The 23,622-nt window shown below is 33.8% G+C and overlaps 1 protein-coding gene across 4 annotated transcripts in view; it reads left to right on the forward strand.

Annotated features, from left to right (window-relative positions):
• Nucleotides 1–23,622, forward strand: part of LOC131938139 (uncharacterized) — a 312,258-nt gene that overhangs the window by 107,180 nt on the left and 181,456 nt on the right. The window contains exons 2-6 of one of the 4 annotated variants that reach the window (XM_059296046.1): nt 1,010–1,112; nt 1,398–1,509; nt 1,785–1,847; nt 2,216–2,281; nt 2,448–3,599. In XM_059296046.1, the coding sequence (XP_059152029.1) occupies nt 1,796–1,847; nt 2,216–2,281; nt 2,448–3,367 (1,038 nt within the window). In that variant the 5' untranslated portion in view covers nt 1,010–1,112; nt 1,398–1,509; nt 1,785–1,795 and the 3' untranslated portion in view covers nt 3,368–3,599. Of the gene's footprint in view, nt 1–1,009; nt 1,113–1,397; nt 1,510–1,784; nt 1,848–2,215; nt 2,282–2,447 lie in introns of those variants that run through there. The other 3 variants (XM_059296048.1, XM_059296047.1, XM_059296049.1) reach the window with 3 other exon arrangements.

Here is a 23,622-nt window from a genome sequence, read left to right on the forward strand (position 1 = left end):
ATCTAGTGTAGTATCTAGAAATCTAGACTCTAGTAACTAGTAGATTTAGAATTCAGTAGGGGTCGGCGTGGTCGAGTCGGTAAAGCTCATGGTTGCTTAACCGAAAAAGTCTCGAGTTCGAACCCTCGGGCAGATGAGGCTCGTTAGCTGGGGACAGCCACTCTTCTAGGAGAGACAACTCCGAAATTAAACAACTGCTGCCTTGTAGTTTGTTCTTGGTTGGACAAAGGCTATGGAAGCAAATCCAAAAAGAAAAGCAGGCTGAAATCGGAGTCAATGGCCTCAATGGCGCATAACCAGTTGACACGTAACGCTTAATTGTGTTGGAGGCGTGGTCGAGTCGGCAAAAAGTTCATGGTTGATAAATTCGCACAATGTCTCGATTTCAAACCCACTGGCAGATAAATCTCGATCCCCTTCAACACTAATAATTAAGAACGAAGAAGAAGAAGAAAAGTAGAATTCAGTAAGTCTAGAATCTAGATCTTGAATTCTAGAGTTTTCTAGACTAATCTAGCTAGACTAGATCTAGATCTAGATTTCTAGCTCTTAAAAACTAGACTAGTTTCCCCATAGTCTGTCTAAATCTAGATCTAATATTCAAATCCATGGCTAAATTAGTGAAGTGGTAACCATCCTGGGGTCCTAGAGTTATAGACTGACATAGGGTTAGATTTGTTAGACGGTTAGAATAGTTTTAAAAAGGGGTTAGAATAGTTTTAAATAGTAATTTTTGTATGTGTTACCACACACTAGCTCTAGTTTAAAGAAAACTTTTTAAAATTCTAGATCTAGACCTTCTCTTGACTTGGGTTAGTAGCCATGAGCTTAGGTTGTGGTTAAATATCTTACAGTCATTGAAATATAATGGAGGACCTACTTGTATAAGTAAAGGGTGCTAAATGTATTAACACAATCTCCAGCTAATTACATGACTTTATTTACTTTATAATACTTTTAAAGTTTAAAGGGTTCCTGTCTTTATCTAGCCTTAATTGTATGCTTTCAGGTGAAGTTTTGATTCTGCTGTGTGTTCAAATGCCGTTCCATCCTAGCAAGAAAAGAAGTTGTGTTTAAGGACAACATTAAAGTGTTTAAATTGTGTGAATATTGTAAGCTATATTTAATTCTTTGAATTTTGATAAAAATGTTGATAAATGTTACATAATTTAATTTATTTAAATTTAAACTCATTTTTGGTAAAATATTAAATTTTAAACAAACTGAAGTAGGCCTACATAGCTTACTTGGTAATATATTTTGTATAACAAAAATTAGTCACATTTGTGAATTTCCTTCACCACCACTGTTATGAATAAAGATTAAAAATTAATTCTATTATATGGTATATATGTATTATATGGCATATGTTGTTATACAATATTATATTATTTCAGAGCATGATTTCAAGGTCGGACAACTATCTGTTTATTCTAACAACATTTACTAGAGAACAGAAAGGTGTTTGTAAACAAGGTTCAAGCTGAAACATTTAATAGTCTCCAAGTTGTAAGTGTTCAAAAATTTAGAAACAAACATTTTTTTTTATTTGTTAGACAAGAAGAAATAAGTATTGCTATTTACATTAATATTTTATTTTTATATATACTGCTTAGTATAAAAAAAATTGATACTATAAAGCCTAAAGTTATAACCTATATTGCTAATTATCCATTTTCAATTTTCTATAGTATAACTTTTTTAGAATTAAAATAAATCTTAAGATGTTTAAATAATTTTTAAGATTATTACTGGTATATAATGTTACTTATTTTATACTACAGCAGTATAGGCCATGGGCAATTCCTACAGAAAGCCAAAAAGGAAACAGGAGCCATGCAGTTCAGGTAAAAAAACAGTTGATTTAAATTTGTTTAAAAATGGTCAGGTAATTTGTTTTACAATTCTGAAATCATCTGTTATTGCTTTTCAAGCTGTACAATTAAAAAATGTGTGTACTGTTACAATAAATGTCATAATAATTATAGCTTTATTTCACAACAGTAGCAGTAGGCACAGAGGGCTTTTTTCACATTGGCTGTTTAAAAACATTTTAGCAACACATTATAAAGGGTGAATGAATATCAAAGATGTAGTAGAAAGTGAAAATTTAGAAATATATGTCTGTAAAATTTAAATTATTCGCTATTATTAAATTAGCACTTTGTAGCATTTTTTTTCAAAAGATGGAAATTAAACTTATACATTGTTTCAGTTGTGGCAAGCTGTGAAATTCAAAACAAGCAAATAATGATTGAAGAATCAGGTGTATTTCATCCAGGTAAGATATACTAAAACAGGTAAGGCAATTATAATGTAAACAGTTTAATATATGTGCTAGTTTAATATCTAAATGACTGTAGTAAACTTGTTCCATTAAAATGCAGTTTATCATTAAATCTAACATTTCTGTTGCTAGAGAAATAATTTGTTGTCTGTTCCTGTAGGAAATATTGAAGCTGAGATGTGCTACGGAGGAGAAGCTGATCTACACAAACATGTTACTGGCTGTAAGAAGAATCCAGGTCACAAAGATTTTATACCTCTTAAAGATTTCAACACAAATTGTCTCCCATCACGGTACCATGACGACGACCTCGTGACAGAGACAATCAAAACATTGGCAGCCCTAACTGTCCAGGTAAAGACTAAATTCACCAGTCTAGAGAGACCAGAGTTTTACCCAGGCACTCAAGTTCCATATCCATTTTATAATGACAGAGGAAGTCTCGTGATGAGGTTAGGGACAGGGAGGGTGTATCTTGTAAACAAGCACACAGAGAGTGGCAGAACTTGTCGTTGTGCCAAGTGTCAAGTCTCTGCCACACCCAGCAAAGTGTGGAGGGTGATTAATGTGTTGACAGCCACACACGTGGTGTTTGATGACAGTGAGGCGAGACAGACCAGGTGTGTTTTAGGTTTTGATGACAATAAAAGCCCTGGGGTCAGTCTTGATAGCTGGGAGATGAGGGGTGGAGCACACATTGAGAGAGACTGGTGTGAGTTGAGTTATGTGACATGTGACATAGAGTTGGTTGATGAACTGGACAAGATGTGTCAGCGCTTTGGTTGTCTATGTATAGATGTAAGGGACAAATACGGGAGATTTGATGATGTGGACAAGTTGACAGTTATAGTGTCACATCCTCATGGCTGTCCTAAACAGGTCTCTGTAGGACAATGGACACACAAACATAAGAGGGGTGAGAAACCGTTAAACTACACCAGGTACTGGTACACAACATGTACATGTCCAGGCTCCAGTGGAGCGACTGTCTACAGGCCGGGATGTGAAGGGTGGTGGCATAACCATCCCCACAGTGGATCAAACCCTGAAGGAAATTATAGTGGGGAGTGGTTGTACTGATGTAACTGTTAGCTCTCTCCCCTTGTCTGCATAATGTAAACAAACAAAATGGCGGAACTTTTCCCGTCATTAAACTGTTTGTATTAAGACTCGCATGTCTTGTAAACATTTTATTACGTTTAAATGATTAAAACAAACGAGCCTACCCGCAGCGTATCATACGCCGCTATTTAATTGTTTTATTTTCTAATTTTCAGTAATTCATAATTTGTGAATTCGACAGTACCAATGCTGCCACTGAAAATATTTGCTTTAAAACACTAACCCCCCCCCCCCCTTTTCCCCTAACCCAGACCCTACACCCCCCCTTCCCCCCGTGAAAGCAGCCTCCTCTTAGTTATTTCTTAGTTACCTCCTGTAAGTTTAAAATCGAACAAAATTAACTGCCCCTAATAGAAACCCGGCTCTACGGCTCTACGATTTGTAAACATTTAGCTTTGTAAACATTTAGCGTGACCACAGCTCACCAGAGAATGTGGCGGTGGGGTGATAGTGATAGAGAGAAAGAGAGGGGACTGCAAGGAGGCGCTTGCAGCTTGTTTTCTAACGGCTCCCAGAAGAGAATTATATATATATATAGATGTGTTGATTGATTTAACCCGTTTATCCAAAATAATTCACATGTACATTGATGGGTTTTAGAGTTTTTTGTTTCATAAGTTTTAAATATTTTGCATATACTTTTTGTCGGCAAATTCTTGTCAAATAGATCTACCTATAAGCTGGGTATTACCTGTAAATAAAATGTAACCTACCCATCAAATGTCATATTTAAACTCTTTGTTTTTGTTTACAAAATGTTCAAACTAAACGACATTAAATGGTAAAAGAAAACAGCTTTCTACTGTTGTTATTTTAATCTTTGTTGTCTGTTGATGTTTAAGTTGTTGTCAAACAGCTTATGTTGTTATTTCGATGTTCGCGCTAGATTGTCATGGGTTGTAAGTTTAAACTTTACAACAAAGTCCATTTGTTTATGCTCAATCACCCGTAAGACTAATTTAAATGAGATAATTAGAAAAATGAGGAATTCTAATCATTTTAAATTGTTGCCACGTCGCATACTATATTTAGATACTTCGTCGTTTCTAGACCTGCTCAAATAGAAATGTGAAAAAGTAGTTTGATGCTGTCATTGACTGACATTTGTGTAAATATGTAAACACTGCTGTCATTGACTGACATTAGTGTAAACACTGCTGTCATTGACTAGAAATCCTTGAACAAACTGACTGTGTTATTGTAAAACATCTTTTGCACAGGTTGATAGATCGGCAGTGAAAGAACAACTAGTGTAAATGTAAAACACGGAATATAAGTTTTTAAACAAGAAAACTGTAAACCGTGGCATAAATAACGCAATTGGAGAAATGGGACGACATGATCGAGTAAAAGACTACGCGCATTTTATCCCCAATGACACGAGTTAATTCCCATGTTAGATTACCTTATTTGTTGCACTAATGTGATGTGTACCTGGACATGTTTGGAGACAAAATACTTTGTCTGGGTGTTCCGTGTGGACTCAATGACGTAATATGTCATGGGTATAACACCAACTCATGAACTCTACTTTCTCTGCCAAATTGCCTGCATGCTATGCAAGTTAGTTAAAGTTGCTGGTCAATTTAAACATAATATTTAACACAATGTTTAACACAAATGTTTACACCAATCCTACTTAGGTTGAAATATCGATACATTTTCAGGATAGCATGTACATTAATTAGGGATTATATCGGTTTCATGTCCTTCGCATATCAGAAGAAGACTCCCGAACATAGCACTAGAATGGACTCCACATGGAAAAGAGAGGAAGACCACTGGGAACATGGAGGAGAGAGATGGAAGAAGTTCTGGGTACTGACAAGACCTGGCAAGAACTGAAGTGGCTCGCCCGATACAGAGTGGAATAGCGGAGATTTGTGGCTGCCCTATACTCGTTAGGAAGGGGCGAGGTTTAAGTAAGTAAGTATATCGTTTCATAAGTATACACTCTGTAAGATATTGTGATAAAAACAATAAACAAGTGTATGAAATAAAAGTTGTTGGACAAAGTTAAGCGATCTCTAAATTGAAATATACGTTTTATGGTCTAGGGGAAATAACAATGAAAATAATTGAATAAAAAGTATTTACATAGTTGTATCCCTGTTTATTAAATTTGACGTTTTACATTTTTGTATTTCACAATAAAATATTCTTATTCACTCGCCAGCTTGCAAAATATAAATTTAAAAAAATGCTATTAAAATATTTGAATGACAGTCTACATTCTGGGATAAAATTCAGTCAATTTTAGCATCACGATCGGTTGTTTGCAGTTTTTTCTTTTAAATCAATTTCCAATGTTTCAGCCTCCATCAGTTCCTGCAATGTAAGCAGTACTTTTGTTGTTAGGAGAATAATGTTTTTAATAGAGTGAATTAAATTGATAACAAGATAAGTACAACACATTGTTACCGTCATAGAGTATACTGTACATGGAACAGATGAAGTAGAGTTCCTCAATAGCAACAGTTGTAGATTTGTTTTATTGAACGTTTACAGCAAACATTTAAACCTTCTAGATGAAACAGCATTTTGAGTATCAAAATGTGCCTTTCTAACTCGGGTTTAGAAACTGTTAAATAGTTTTACTTACACCACTCAATGTATGGTAAACTCGGGTATAGAAACTGTTAAATAGTTTTACTTACACCACTCAATGTATGGTCAACTCGGGTATAGAAACTGTTAAATAGTTTTACTTACACCACTCAATGTATGGTCAACTCGGGTATAGAAACTGTTAAATAGTTTTACTTACACCACTCAATGTATGGTCAACTCGGGTATAGAAACTGTTAAATAGTTTTACTTACACCACTCAATGTATGGTCAACACAGATGTCCGAGACAGTGAGACATGATGTCAGGCACGTGGTGTAAATGCCGAGAGACACATGGAGGGGGGGGGGGGACATGATGTCAGGCACGTGGTGTGAATGCCGAGAGACACATGGGGGGGGGGGGCTGTGTACGTGATTGAGCGACATATACAAGTCAGCATCTCCAGAAGTAGATAGAGCGCTCAACTGTTAGCCGTGTCATCCTCTACCTAGGTGTCACCAGAAATAGATTGGGCTACCCTTGCAGTGTGTCACCGGAAATAGATTGGGCCGTCCTTGTGTCACCAGGAGTAGATTGGGCAATCCTTGTGGTGTGTCACCAGAAATAGATTGGGCAATCCTTGTGGTGTGTCACCAGAAATAGATTGGGCCGTCCTTGTGTCACCAGCAGTAGATTGGGCTACCCTTGCAGTGTGTCACCAGAAATAGATTGGGCCGTCCTTGTGTCACCAGCAGTAGATTGGGCTACCCTTGCAGTGTGTCACCAGCAGTAGATTGGGCCGTCCTTGTGTCACCAGCAGTAGATCGGGCCATCCTTGCGGTGTGTCATCAGTAGATTGGCTATCATGGGTTGTAAGTTTAAACTTTACAACAAAGTCACATTGCTTATGTCTAATACACCTGTAAAACTAAGATGAATAAGAACATTTGAAAAAAGTGGAACATCAGGTAGTTAGTTTTATATTTCGACGATTCTAGACCTGCTCCAATTGAAATGTAAAATGAGATCTTGTTGATGTGATAGACGAACAGTTGTGTAAGCATTGTTGTCATTCTAATTTACTAGATATCATTGAACAATCTGATGGTAATTTTGTGAATAACTTAAATAAAAGTTTATGGACCCGCATTGGTATAGGCTACAAAACTAGTATTATTGTAAAACATAAAACACTTCAAATATTTCAAAAATTATAACTGTAAAGCAGAACTTTAAAAAATCAACTGGATACATGGGACGACATGTTCGAGTGATGGAATACAAGCATTTTGTCCCCAAGAGCACGAGTTTAAATCCCAGGTTTGAGTACGTACTTTGGTGTACATATTCTTATCTCTCATGTGTACAGGACATGTTTGGAGGAATTAAAGTTCTACTTGGCGTTCCGAATGGACTCAATAGCACAATAAGTCATGGGTAGAACAAATAAATGAACTTTAAATTTTCTGCTTAACTGACCGTATGATATACAAGTTTGCTTTAATGTTGCATTGTAAATTTAACAAAATGTAATGTAACACAATGTATTACACAACCGTTAAATCAAGTCTACTTAGGTTCGAATATAGAATAAAATTCATTAAAGCATGATGATGGATAATGTCGTTTTCTTAAGTTTATTTTCTGATAAATAATTTAATTACACTTTCTTTGAAAATAATAAAACAACTCTTTGCTGTGGTCTTTCAAATACAGGTTATAAAGGTATACTTGAAAAGCTAAGAGAAAATGCTAGTTGCTATCTTTATACGGTGAACAAGCGGGTCCATGCGACTTGAGATGACGTGAGTGTACAACGGATAAATAGGTATTTCGTAATACTTCCATATTTCTAAAAGTAAATGAAAGAATGCAAATTGTAGGCACCATTATTCAAATCAATGCAAATATATAGAGCAGATTAAACTCTGTGCACTTGGACTTGTACATAATTTCTTTTATAATTGTTTTATTAAAAACTTGTCGGCCTTACGGTCACTAGGCCTCTTGTGTGTTTGCTTTGTAGATGTCGGCATTATGGTCTGTCTGCCGTAGATCAAGTCGGCATTTTTCATGTCGACCTTGTAGATGTCACATACCAAACAATTGATCTATTAGAGAGATCTCCTAAGAAAACAACAACAAAATTAAACATGTGGAAACTTCATTGGAGTGTTAGGTTATTTTAAATTAATGTGAAAACAACCAGACATATCATAGGCTGAGATCGTTACTACACCAACATATTTCAACTTTTACTACTACCTGATTGTATAGATATATTAATTGTTAATTTTAATTAATAAAATGAATGAAAATAAAAAAGCCATCATAAATAACTCCATGTAAATTCACACAAGTTACGTAAACGTTTGTGTACCAGGGACGTTCGAGGTAATCACGACACACAATTTTGTCAGAGTTACCTCGCATACCATGAGATAACGTTGTTGCTTGCTTGAGGTGGGAAGATTCTACATCTATGTCACAGTGTCCATCCACTTGGCCAGAAATGTTTTTGGCTGAAGATGCCCAGCGAAGAACAATCCAAAAATTGTAGAAAGCAAAGATTTAGGACAGTGGAATCAAAATCGTGTTACAGTTCATTTTGAAACTATGGATTATATATGGGATATTATACTGCAAAAATATATTTTGAATATCTCTGTAGAGAAAAAAAAAAACATTTTCCGAGTTACCTACTTAAAACTCTACTTGCTGTTATGGTTATGAGTTCTTTTTCCTCCATTTACCATACATTTAAAATAATTTGCCCAGAAAATTTTAGTGTCGATAGAGTGAGATAAAATTATTATTATATATATATATATATATATATATATATATATATATATATATATATATATATATATATAATCCATGAGGTGTTTACAATAAGTCTGTTCCCACGTAAATTCATTTAAAACAAGTTGAGAATAATGTTGTTGCAGACTGTAACTTAACCGTATCTATAAACTTGTCGAGTAAACTTTTCATTACTTATCGTATTATTTTTCTTCTAGCCTTTTAGTTTTTTAAATATGAAAATTGAAACTCTAAAATGAAATATATTTCAGTGAAAAATGTTCATATTATATATTAATTTTCTGGTAAAATAAATATAATTGCACAGCTAATAATGGGAATTCCCAACAGTGAAAATAACACGCAAGTACTTGAAGAAAGGTTTATGCTTCGAATTTTTCTTTCCTAAAGTTTACGTACAATATAATTTAGTTATATTCCTGGAAAGTTTAAGAATCTAATACATTAATGAAAACTGTATAATGTTTTCAATGTTTTCAATGCTTTAATTCTTATATGTTTTAACTAAATCTGTAAAGAATAAATTAAAGGGTTTCTACACAACTCTAACACTTTTATAATAAATAAAATAAAGCTCTCGAATCTTGACTTATATTAGATTTTTGCGGTGATGGATATTATTAGAGCAAGGTATAAGGTTGTGTAGTGGTGCATGAACAAACTTCTTTCACATTGCTCGATGCCTTTCTGACTTGCAAATCTTATAATATGTTATTTAATTTAAATCATTTGCGACTAGTCATTTTTAAACGCACGAATATGTTTGAACATTTTAGTGGCCCTAACGGCTAAAAATTGAATATTTTGTTTTATATATATACATTTAACAGGCTTAAGTTTTACATGTGTGTACACATTACTTTGATGATTAATTAAAAAAATATTTTTATCGTGCTCGTTGTACTGAGTGGGTAAATAGAAAGAGAAAAATACCAAATATTTACGATGATCACGCCCGCCCCCCCCCCCCCTTCGCTACGCCCCTGCCAACCACAAATATACCTATATTTATATTCTACCCTTTTTCATTCTTGATTTAAAAAATGGATGTATTTATAAAGACGTCATATTCATCGTTAAGTCCAGTAATGTCAGCACACTTGTGGTAATTGACCGTCGCCTGATTAGATAAGACTCATGCACCTTCAGGTGAAAACCTACGCAATAAAGATCTACCTGCCTATAGGATCATGCGTAAACTAGGTCACCCTTACCCTTCCTCAGACAATTAGGACAATGGTTGTTTTATTGTGCCACTACTTCTGTGCAGTCATATCGTGTCTGATATATAAAACTAATTTCATGACAGTCTGTATATTAGTTTTTAGTTTATAGTTTTATGTCAACGAGTGTGTTATAGAAAAAAAAATAATTTAATCTGCGCTGCAGTAGCCTTTACGCACAGTAAACATACAGACGCTTGGGCGAAACCTGCTTTCTATAGGGTAACCAGTGGATATAGTGTGTACCAGATCACTGTGGGATGCTCCGTGTTTGTGTAGTGTGTTACTACATAACGAGGTGGAACTAAGATGCTTTGGGCGGATTAATGTATTTCGTTGCAGGTTTGTAGGGGTGAAATGTGTATTATAGTTATATTGTTTTGTGCTTTTGGTTGAATCTGTTTTTAAATGTATGAAAGTAAGCCTATCATGTTGTCAGGTTAGTAGCAGTAATCTATGTATTACTTCTTGCCTGACGTCAAAAACACTACCGCAAACGAAATATCAAGTGTATTAACGACTACAGTATATTATTTTGTTCTGATGTAGCCTAATACTTAAACCAAATCATTCAAAGTTGTATGTATACTTTGTTTACTAGCCATTAATTGTGTAAGATAAACACGTCTTGTGTGAATTTTACTTGACCTATCTGTCTATGTCGTGCGTGTGACTATTTGCTTGACTCACCTGTCTATGTCGTTTGTGTGAATGTTACTTGCCCCACCTATGACAGGTGTGTGAATGTTTTTGACCCACCTGTCTATGTCTTTCTTGATCTATATGTTTATATCTTTGTGTGTGTGGGGGGGGGGGGGGATTGCTTGCCGTGCGTGGAATAAGTTATAAAATGTTCAATTCCTTCCTTGACCATTGTAATTCATTAAGAGACGTGTAATTCGGTAAAAATAAAACCAAATAGGACTTTAAAAATTTTATTCACTGCTTTTTAGCGCAATTTCCATTGTGGAGAATTGCGTTTATTAACCCGTCATTTCTGGATGTATGAATGAATGTATGGATGTGTGTTCGCAGCTTTAAGTCGTATCTCCTCCTCAACGAAGCAATATCGAGGACTAGTTCCAAAGCAATTATGTTAAGCAAGTTACGAGGATGAACATAGGCCAAAAAAATTCCGGAATTCCTTCCTGGATTTCCCAGAAAAGCCAAAAAACCTCGGAAAAAATGCAGTTTTTGGCCCATATGTCGGCAACCAGACCACTTAGCGACTTGAAACATTTACCAATCGATTCCTGCCATAAATTAGAACAATATTGCCGAAGAAAGTTTTCAAAAAAATACTTTCGTTCGGTCACAAAAAAAATTTAAACTTACATTATACATAATGCACTACAATACTATATAGCAATAGAGTTATATGACTAGAAACCATTGCATGCCGACTGAACGTGATGGCGCAGCCATGGAACGTGATGACGCACCTATTGAATGTGATGACGCGTGTGGTGTGGTTGGATAACAAGGAAATTGCGCTAAAATTGCCACTAGACTTTTTAATTAACTTGTTTTTACTATCTTAAGCAAGTTTCATATATATTTATTAAAATACATTATTTAAAAAAATACTTTTAACATAAAAAGTATATATATATATATATATATATATATATATATATATATATATATATATATATATATATATATATATATATATATATATATATATATATATATATATATATATATATATATATATGTCTTTTTCCAGGAGAATGTCGAAGACATTAAGTGCTTTAGGGCCTGCTTTACTTCTCATTGGAAGGTCAGGAAATGGGATGAAACTACTTGCTAACTCTATTGAAAAAACATACATTAGTGAAAAGCTACAAAATGCAAAACTTATAAATCCTGGTTTGAACTCAGCCCGTTTGGCCTCTCTTACTACTAAAGATCCAGGTTCTCATACAGCAACTAAAGATCCAGTTTCTCATACAGAAACTAAGGTTCCAGGTTCTAATACAGAAACTAAAGATTCAGGTTCTGATATAAAAGATTTAGGTTCTGATACAGCAACTAAAGATCCAAGTTCTGATACAGTAACTAAAAATCCTGATTCTGATACAGCAACTAAAGATTCAGGTTCTGATACAGTAACTAAAGATCCAAGTTCTGATACAGTAGCTAAAGATCCTGATTCTGGTACAGCAACTAAAGATCCAAGTTCTGATACAGTAACTAAAGATCCAAGTTCTGATACAGTAGCTAAAGATCCTGATTCTGAAACAGTAACTAAAGATCCTGATTCTGATACAGTAACTAAAGATCCAGTTTCTGATGCAGCAACTATTTCAAACAGTGTGAAGTGTATACCCATAAGTATAAACGACAACGATTTTGATAATAAAGCAATATTACTTGATCAGCTTGATAGTGCTTTATATTATAAAAGTTATGGATTTTCAGCAGTACTGATTGTGCTAAAATACGGAGTTCGCTTCACCAAACAAGAGAAAGACGCGATATCGTTGATAAAATACTTGTTAGGCGATGACTGTATAAGAAATTATGGTATTATTGTTTTTACACATGGAGATAACTTTGATTTAGATCATGAAGATGATGACACTCATGCAAACTTTAGTGCCTGGTGTAGAGAACAAAGAGGAGACGTTCAAGCTCTGTTTAGTGAGGTTGACAATAGATATGTGGTGTTTAACAATAAGACTAAAGATAGTAGTAAGATAAAACATCAACTGGATAATCTGTTTGATAAAGTAAAACAAATAAAAAAGAATGTTTTATACACTGAGGAAATGTACTGCCACCATTTGTTGAACCTTTCTGAAAGCTACCTCCAAGAAAAATTAAAATTTGTCAAAGATAAGGAAGTGTTCGAAGAACGAAATAAGGAACTGTGTATCATCCTACCCTCGGTAGCGAAAGCTGTTAAAGAGAAATCAAATAATATTTTGATTACTGCTGATATAAGAAAACGATTTTTGAAGATCGTAGATGAATTTAAGAAATTACAAGAAAAATGGTCTTTATAAATTGTAAAAAGTATCGTGCTTATCTATATATATAATTCTCTTCTTCGAGCCGTTAGAAAACAAGCTGCAAACGCTCTCCCTACCTCCCCACCCCTACATGGTTTTAGTGAGCTGTGTTCACTCTAAATGTTTACAAGCAGAGCCAACGAATTTAAACGTAGCGGGGGGGGGGGGAGGAGGGGGGGAGGGAAGGAAGGGGGGGGGGGGGGTTATGGTCCTTAACGAGCTACTTATAGTGTTTTAAAGAAATATTTTCAGTGTCAGCGTTGGTACTGTCGAATTCACAAATTATGAATTATTGAAAATTAGAAACAACTAAATAGCGGCGTATGTTATGCCGCGGGCCGGCTCGTTCTGATTAATAGGCTACATGTAGTTTTATGTTGAAGCATACGCTACTGATTTTTCTTGTATGGAAACTTTAAATATGGAGTACACCAAGATAATTTATGGAATATATCTAATTTAGAGCGAACCAAGCTATCTTATTGGATATACCAAATTTAGTGTGCATCAAGGTTACTAATAGAATATGCCTAATTTAGAATGCAGTGGTTGTGGTTAGACTACTAAACAGGGACCATTTCCTATATGATCAGGTGCTATTGTTTTTTTCCCCAAATGTGTACAAGTACAAATGTCGTGCAGTGACAGCATTTAAATGTTTTAAAGCAAGGGACGTAAGCAGAAAAATGCTTTTAATAGAAGAGATTAATATCTTTTTATGGTTCTTCGCTAAGACATTTTTTTTTAATGCCAACTATACAAATAATATTATTTTCAGACGTCATGCTTTGTTTTTAAATTTCCGATTAAATTGCAAAATGGAGGAAAGAATGCTATTTTCCTTTTTTTATTAACTCTAAATTGTACATATATAATAGTATATATATATACTAATTAGCAAAAAAACATTTTAATTTAAAGTTGTACTTTAAACTCACGTTTAACATTTGTCTTTAGGGTTGTATGAATTGCTTTTTTTTTCTTCAATAAAACTATGTTACACTTATTACTTAAGTATTGATTACTTAACATCGAAAAATATAATATATTTATATATAAACGCAATAGCATTGTTTCTTTAAAAAACTTACTATGCAAAAGTCCGTTCAGGTAATAATCAGAATATTATTAAAAATATTTTTAGACCCTGTATCTATTGTTCTCGCCCGTACGTTCTAAGAGGTTGATTACAAATCTATTCCCCTCCCCCTTGCTCGATGTAAGGGCCCTAGAGTGTTAAGCACGACAAATAATTCTGATAGCAGATAGGTCTACATTAAAATGTACCCCCAAAGTGGTGAAGATTTTTTTAGCTATGGTTTTCTCTCACTTGTAAAAGACGTACCATGCCAACGACACGCGCGCCACTACGACTTGCTTCTTCTCCAGTGTCGTAATCGCTACAGTTTCTTCATCATATCACTGATAATGCGGAACTTAAATTACCTGTGATGAGGGCGAAGTTAATTTTCTTGCGAGAAACTGACTCGTGTTGAGATAGGTATGATCTCCCTTTGAGCGACTATCCAGCTGGTCAATAGGGGATCGCCCGCCTGAACTGGAAAATTAAATACTCTGGACGGACAAAAACAGTCACTTGCTTCCTTGAAGTAAATGGCGAGATTCACTAGAAGGCGAAGTAGCCTTTGTGTGGTGGGGTGGGAGAAATAATTTATTTAGTGGCCGAAGTTATGAAGATAAAAATTAGGTAATTCATAGGTAATTTTTGTTAATGTTTTTTTTTACTCTAATTTGTTCTTATTGTTTGGCAGAGAAAAATTGTGCAACTTTTCTCGCAAAATAAAATAACGAATGAAATAATGAATTTTTTAGTTTTCTCGAACTGAAAGATCTGTCAATTGATTATATTGTTAGAACCTAATAGAAATAACAAAGAAATATATCATTTAAACTATAGTCGAATGTAATAATGAATTATAAGCATGCAACCTTTAATCAGCAATTTTGTCGTGCTTTGTATTCGATGCAATCATTCATTTTAAAGTTAAATATTTCAGGTTAGCATCGATTAATCAAGGGAGAGCACGCCGATTTTATTTTTATCTCAATTGTTTTATATTCGAAAGCATTTTTATTACCCTTTCTATAAATAAAATTTGGTTTATACATGTTTTTTTTTTAAAACAGAATATTTTTCTCTATCTCAGTACTTCTATAATAATGTTACACATTATGCAGACTGTCTTATCTTAAGGTATATACACATACAAATAAATGTTAAAACAGGAAGCCACGGTTAAGTAGAATAATACATAAATTAAGCAAAAAATTAAATACATTACAATACCGCTGACTTATAATTGAAAACTTCCTTTAGAAGGAAGAGAAGAGGCCACTTAAAGAAGAATACACAACTATAGCTTAGCCAGAAATATTGAATTTCAGCTGACATTGCTTTTTCTTTTTCGATTTATTTGTCATAACCCGCGCTTTCTACAATTTATAGATTGTTCTTTTCCTTGCAAATGTATTTTGCCTTGTCATGTTTGCTTTAGTATTATAGTTTTCATCATCGGCTTGTGGGGACTGCTACAGATTCACACTGGTAATACTTCTTTCTGACGTGAACTTACATTCATTTAAGATGGTTCCGTCATCATCTTTACCCGTTCGTGCCAAAGACATATGGGCTACCTATAGGCCACACCGTTCATTAAGATGGTTTACTTTTTGTAAATACAAAATGTAAACTTTCAAGATATTTTCTAAACTTGAAAATATAAATCGTTAATAAAATGGGTGCTCAATGTAATGTGGAAAGTTTGAAATGGTAAGGCGATCCAGTACATCAAAAACAAATGTTGTTGGTTGTCGCCAAGCTATATATTATTATTAAAAACTATAGTAGCTTCATACCATTGTAGTAGGCCTTAAATGCATTAAAAGATACTAAGATTTTTAGTTTACAGTGCGATATAACAGCTGTAAACGTCAGTTCTATTATAGAACGGTATAACAAAAGTATAAACTGGATAAGCAGGAATGTTGATTCTCTTTTGTTAATATGAAAATAATTGGAGAATAATTTATAATTTGGACTATTTCTTTTGTTCTCTATTGCGAAAAAAATGCGTTTTGCTGAGAATTGTTATAATTTACATTTGTTTTAACATAAATGCCATTTTTTTATTTTTTTATGAGGATGATTTTGGGGACGATATTTTAAATGATTAATTTATGTCAAGAGAATTTCGAACAGCCCATGGTCTAGTCTTCATTTTATTTTTCTAGACAGGATAATAACACAATAATACAATTTGTTGAATTTAAATTTGTGTTAGTGTAGGTTAAGTTGCGTACAATGAGTCATAATGATTTAAAGTTTTAATAAAATAAGTAGAGTAAAACATAGCATGATGTTTTAGCCTTATATTGTTAATAACCACCTGCATACTTAAATGATGTTTTTAATTAGTAAATTCATACGGGTCTTTTTAATTTTGCTCACATATTTTTAAAAACCATATAGGTGTTATGATGTGAGGTACTCGGACATAGTCGATTCTGGAAGTTGACGAACAATGCACGACGATTACAAATCATACAGGACGGCGTTTTTCATTTTTCATCTCTAATTATATCTAATGTACACGACTTCATTGACCGTGGACATGACAAAGGCTTCTACACCCGCACGCAACAAGAACAAGACTCAGACTGACTTCAACTATTTGTCCTAGTAACCAAAACATACTCTCCCACGTCACATCCTTATTTGCTTTGTCACGCATTTAGAATCTTTTATTAATCCCACTACACACATAATCTTAAACACTGACCATCTTTTATTAAACATATTTCACTACTCACATACTCTCTCAAACTCATTAAATACAACAAAGTCAATTCACAACAATAGGTTTTTTATCTTAAATTAAGAAATACGTTTGTTCGAGCATTTATGGTAAAGAGTGGGTGTGTATACAATGAACAAATGTAGTAGTCAGGTAGGACGGAAGGAATGTGTGTAATAAGTTAATCCTTCTTGTAGAGAAAATCATGACAAGCGTTAATGTTGCGTTACAAGGCGTCTTGATTTGTAGGGTGTTGTGCTACAATGTTCATAACTGGTGCGTCGGGGGAATTTAATGTGTTGCTCCCTCGGTCAATCAAAAACCTGATTGCCAAAATTGAAATTCATAATCAGTTTGAAGTACAAGCTCTGTTCAATTTTTTCTACATTTCTGTAGATTTCACTATCATTTCACATACCTATTCTAGGAGCCACTATCGATCTCCACTATCACATTAAAAAAATAGACAATTTTTAATGTCTGCTAAGATATTTTTATTGATAATATTCCGAAAAACTGATATTTTTAGTAAGTTAAAAACAGGACGTCAAAGAATGTAAACAAAGATAATGAACTCACTGGTATAGTCCTAAGAGTAAACTCAGACGGTAGTAATTTTTGACAAAAAAACTACAGATTTATTTATTTATCAATCCTTAACTTTAAATAGATAAGAAAAAAAGAAAGATGACTTACTAAATACAATAAAAGCAAACAAAATAAATATAGGCTATAATAAATGTGTCATACATTATTTATAAAAATAAATTATCCGTATATATGTAAATTACTTTAGGGACATTTAAGATTTAAAACAAATTAAAATAGCTAAGCAAATTTCAATTATGCGAAACAAACTCTATTAATGTAAACATTTTAGAAATTAATATAATCATACAAAGTCATTGTCCGATAAACAACAACGAGTCTATGGTACAACGTTTAGATTCTAAGTGTAGGATCTTGTCTAGATATTAGGTACTCGGTCTATTATCTAGCTGTAGGGCCGTTGTGTAGTGTGAGTTTCTTTTCCACTGAGTGCCTATTTTGTTTTGACCTGATGAATGGTAATTATTAAGTGTCACAGCTTAAATTCTGTATAAAGGATGTGTAGCATTTTGGTATTTTGTCTTTGTGTAGATTCAGATTATCTGGACGTGATATAGCAAATTGACTATGGTATTATGTTTCGTCCTAGAGATCTTTGCCCATGATATTTTTTGCCCTGATTTATTTATTTATGAAAACCTTGTAAAACGACTAATTTTAAACAAGGTTTAGTATATCATAACTATTTGAATTTGGCGCACAATTTCTGAAAGAACGAATTCTGTTCATTTTTGTTTGTCTTACTTTTTGCCAAGGGCTTCTCTGACAATCGCGATGTATAATCAACATACATATTACTAGTATATAACTCATTCGACGCTATTAGTTTCAACGTATCATACAATAATTCCAATTGTTGCTTCCCTTTACTTGAGCTCTGGGTCTTATTATCAAACAAAATAGAGCGATAATTAACTTCTTTGAACATATCTTGAATGCCTCCTCTCTGTTCTTGGCACCAGGCCTTAAAGTTTTCATGAGTGTCACCTTCTTTATAATCTAAATCAAAATTATCTCCAAATGTAAAGACGACAATACCATAGTTTCTTATACAATCATCACCTAACAAAGATTTAATTAACGAGATCGCGTCTTTCTCTTGTTTGGTGAAGCGAACTCCGTATTTTAGCACAATCAGGACAGCACTAAATCCCAAGCTGTTTTCACGAAAAGCTTTTTGAATTGCTTCTTGCGTAGGCCTACTTGTTTCGTCGATTACATCATTGTCACCTATACTTACCGTTGAACATTTCAAAACCATTTCTTTAACAATAGCAGTAGGTGTATCATTACCATCTAGAGCAGTTGTTGTTTCTCTAGCAACACTAGTATATGTATCATGGCCATCTAGAGCAGCAGTTGCTTCTTTAGCAATAGCAGTTGATGTATCATGGCCATCTAGAGCAACAGTTGTTTCTTTAGCATTAGCAGTTGATGTATCATGACCATCTAGAGCAGTAGTTGTTTCTTTAGCAATAGCAGTTGATGTATCATGGCCATCTGGAACAGTAGCTGTTTCTCTAGCAATACTAGTATATGTATCAGGGCCATCTAGAGTAGTAGTTGTTTCTTTAGCAATAGCAGTAGATGTATCATAGCCATCTTGAACAGTATCGGTATGATGGACACATGTAACGGTAGTTCTGCTATTGCCTTTAAAACCATCCGTTTTATTGAACTCTATTTGTTGGCCTTCAATGCTAAATTTGATATCTGTACCAACAGCATCAATAGTGACTTTTACAATGAAATTTTCTCTACAAGCATTTGTATCCTTGAATTCTATATAATAACTTGTATGTTTGATATTAGTACCTTGATTATTTTTCTCTTGATGTATGTAAGCTTTCTGTACCTTGAGATTTGCTGCTGCATTTGTAATTCCGAAGTTTGTAACATTATCGATGACTTTACTTGATTCATGGTCATAGTTTTTCGTACAGAGATCTTCCTCTGTGTCGTATGTGTTGGCTGTGTTAAGATCTGAACAAATAACTGCATCTTTATCGTTAACATTGCGTTGATTTTTATTTGCACAACATCCCTGCACAGATTTCGCTAATGAATGTATCCCATTTCCTGACTTTCCTATAATAAGTATAGCATGCTCTGAACTAGATTCCGCGTTATACATTCTTCCTGCAATAAAGCATAAGAGAAACCAATTAATGAGGCATGGTACAACTAATTTTCAAATATATAAAAACATTTTAATCACTAGCTTTTCTTTAATATTGCATTAAAAGCGTGGGTTATTATATTATATGTTAGAAACCTTTACTAATATAATTTAGTTAATTTCTAAACTGTTATTGATGAGGTTGTGGCTGGTGCTGAGGGCGGCTGCGGAGGTTAGGGCTAGGGCTAAAACACCAATATGAAAACGTACCTTTCAAGATGAGCCCAATAGTATTTCCTGATTGTTTTGATTCGCACCACTACGATATTGAGCAGCGTATCTTGATTCGTTAGATAGTATTTCTCATAGTAGTATGTAAAAGCTTGTCGTGTCCTAATTGCAGAAATCTTATTTTTCATGGTGTTTTACCTACGCACATTATACTTACTCTTTTAGCAGTAGATTGATATAGTATAATTTAAAATCCTTTTGGTTTTAATATCTAAAATTCTATTTTATAAAAAAAACAGTTAAAAAAAACCCTGTCTGGAGGACGCCCGGATTTGGTTCAGTTAAAGACTATAGTAACATTTCTTATCCATAGTCTATCGCACTGTTTAAAAAGAAATTATGCACCATAGCGCTCACAGGATAGCCCAGGGCGTCAAATCGAGCCGTGACGGGGCGCCGGCAGACGCGCGAGATTCAATTTAGTGAACGACTATAATACCCCAAGTGTATCTACACACGGAAAGATAGAAGTAAACATATAGGATATTTAGGACCTGGTTTCTAAACTGTTATTGATTTTTTTAAAATTAGTAAACAGTACGTTCAGGGTATAAAATAAATAAAAGGCCTTATTTAAAATATCTATGTTTTTCTTACCACATTTCACTTCATCAATCCACGCTAAATATGTAATTTTTTTCCCAAAGTTAAAACCAAGTAATAATAAACCGGGAGTGATCTCCCCTAAACTTTCTCGAATATTCTAATAGAACACTAAGTAGGATGGCAACTCGGAATATAGACATGATTTTCGTTTCTTAAACTTTTTAAAATAGAATAAAATCTAGTAGAAAAAAGAATTGCGCACCAAGCGAACGCCAAAACAAAATGTGCATAATAGTGCGCAATATTATTAGTTCTTTATGAATTTACATGCGTTTTTTTTAGAAATATTAAATAGCGTAAATTAGTACTTCCGGTCAACGGAAATTACTCAGCATTTGATAGAAGGTAGAGAATTAGATCTATTACTTACATGGGAAATTTTATGGATCTACCTGAAATAGTACTCAAGTTATAGGCTTTAAAAAAATTCAAAGTAGAAAAAGTACCTCTTCCGGTTATCGGAAATCGCTCAAAGTTGATACGGATCTACGATTATAATAACATACCAATATATAAAAATTTCATCAACCTAGCTGTAACGGTACTCAAGTTGTCGTGTTTACACACACACACACACACACATCCTCTAAGTTTAAAATCGCTTCAAACAAAATTATCTGCCCCTAACAGCCGTCACCAAACCCGGCTCTACGATTGTAAAATGTAAATATTTAGCGTGAACCACAGCCCACAAGACCATGTGTTTGCAGCTTGTTTTCTAACGGCTCCCAGAAGAGAATTATATATATCTATATATATAATTCTCCTCTGGGAGCCGTTAGAAAACAAGCTGCAAACGCGCTCCATACCGTGTCCACCCCTACATGGTCTGGTGAGCTGTGGTTCACTCTTTATGTTTACAAACATTACAAACACAGCCGGGTTTAGTGACGACTATTAGGGGCAGATAATTTAGTTTGAAACGATTTTAAACGTAGGGGGTGGGGTAACTAAGTGGAGTTTACTTTAACAGAGGGGTGGGGGTGAAAATGGGGGGGGACCGAGCTACTTATAGTGTTTTAAAGAAATATGTTCAGTGGCAGCGTTGGTAGTGTCGAATTCACAAATTATGAATAACTGAAAAGTAGAAAAAACAACAACTAAATAGCGGCGTATGATATGCCGCGGGTCGGCTCGTAGATATATAATTCTCTTCTGTGAGACTTTAGACAACAAGCTGCAAGCGCGCCTTGCAATCCCCTCTCTTCCTCTCTGTCGCTACCACCCCCGCTACCACCCCCACCCCCTGGCTACATTTGATGCATAAATAATTATTTATGAATTAATTAAAATTTTCTGAAATTTGGAGGCAGACTTTTTATTTTGTTGCGCAATAGTTTTTAATCATGCAATTCTATAGTATTTAAAATTTTAAAATACTGAAAAAAGATTCATAAAAAACGTTTTAATAACAAGCTTTTATGTAATAATGCAATAAAAATGAGAAAATACATGATTTTCTTTTAAAGTATTCTCAAATACTCTACTTATTATACGCGTTTATTTAACTCGCTTCCTCTGTCCAGTCTGTTTAGATCGAAACGGCCGAGCGAAATTGCCGGCACTTCTAAATGACAGATACGATCGTAATTGGTACGTGGGTCATGACATGAAGACAAAGCAACATGACATTCAATTTGAATTAATTGGTCACCTGATTAATTTTTATGTATTAATTAAAAATTTGACCAAATTAGTTGTCAGTTCTATCCAACTACTCCACACGCGTCATCACGTTCAATAGCGCGTCATCGCGTTCAATTGGCGCGCAATAGTTTTTAGTCATGTAATTCTATTGTAAAAAAAAAACACATGTAAATTTCTAAAAAATGTCATTAAAAAAACGTTTTACTAACAAGCTTTTATGCAATAATGCTCTAAAAAGATAAATAAATTATTCACTACTATTTTAATATCTATAAAGAAAAACGTGAGTCTCTTCCTAAATATAAGTAAAGGCATCCAATAGATACTAAAGTGACCCACGCTTTTCTTTATAGTTATTTAAATAGTAGTGTATAATTTATTTTCTCCTTTTTAGTGCATTATTACATAAAAGTTGTTATTGAAACGTTTTTTTTATGAATTTTTTTAAAATAACTATAAAGAAAAAAAGGGGTCAATTCCTAAATATAGAAAACTATCCAAAACATAATATAGCGAAACACGCTGTTCTTTATAGTTATTTAAATAGTAGAGTGTTAATAATTTATTTCAAGAAAATCATTTTTTTTTCTTCTTTGAGTGCATTATTACACAAAACATTATTATTAAAAGTTTTTTTTTTCATTTTACAACAAGCTTTAATTTAGCCTACTTTTGCTGTCTGTCGTCAGTCTGTCGTCATGGATCTAAACCGGCGATCGAAAACTCGGGCACTTCTAGCTGACAAATTCGTTTAAAAAATTAGCACGTATTTGAACACTTGAAGACAATGCAATATGATATTGCCTTCGACCTATTTATATACATAATTATAGTTTTATGAATTAATTTCAATTTTTTAAAATAAATAAGCTCACTACTACTATTTTGCACTGTTATGCGCGCATTGTTATGTTCATTTGGTGCGCAATAATTTTTAGTCATGCAACTAAATTGTGTTATAAATTTTAAAATACTGAAAAAATTGTATACGAAAACGTTTAAATAACATGCTTTTATGTAATAATGCACTAAAAAGAAGAAAATAAACGATTTTCTTTAAATATATAACAAAACACTACTATTTTCATAACTGTCTCTAATATATATATATATATATATATATATATATATATATATATATATATATATATATATATATATATATATATATATATATATATATATATATATATATTCATAAATACATGCGTGTGTGTATGTGTGTGAGATCATGTGATGTGATTTCTTCTTCTTTCTTCGTTCTTAATTTTAGTGTCTAAGGGGAGCCCCTCAAACACAATCAAGGATACGTGTCAACTAGTTTTGCGCCATACAGGCCGTTGACTCCGATTTTAGCCTGCTATTCATTTTGGATTTGCTTCCATAGCCTTTTTCCAACCAAGAACAAACTACAAGGCAGCAGTTGTTAGATTTTGGAGTCGTCTCTCCTATATGATTGGCTGTCCCCAGTCTCGAACTCGAGACTTTCCATTTTAGCAACCATGAAATT

This window comes from Physella acuta, unplaced genomic scaffold, assembly GCF_028476545.2.
Source record: "Physella acuta isolate Inbredline_101_S28 unplaced genomic scaffold, ASM2847654v3 ptg000235l, whole genome shotgun sequence".
NCBI classification, from domain to species: Eukaryota; Metazoa; Mollusca; class Gastropoda; family Physidae; genus Physella; species Physella acuta.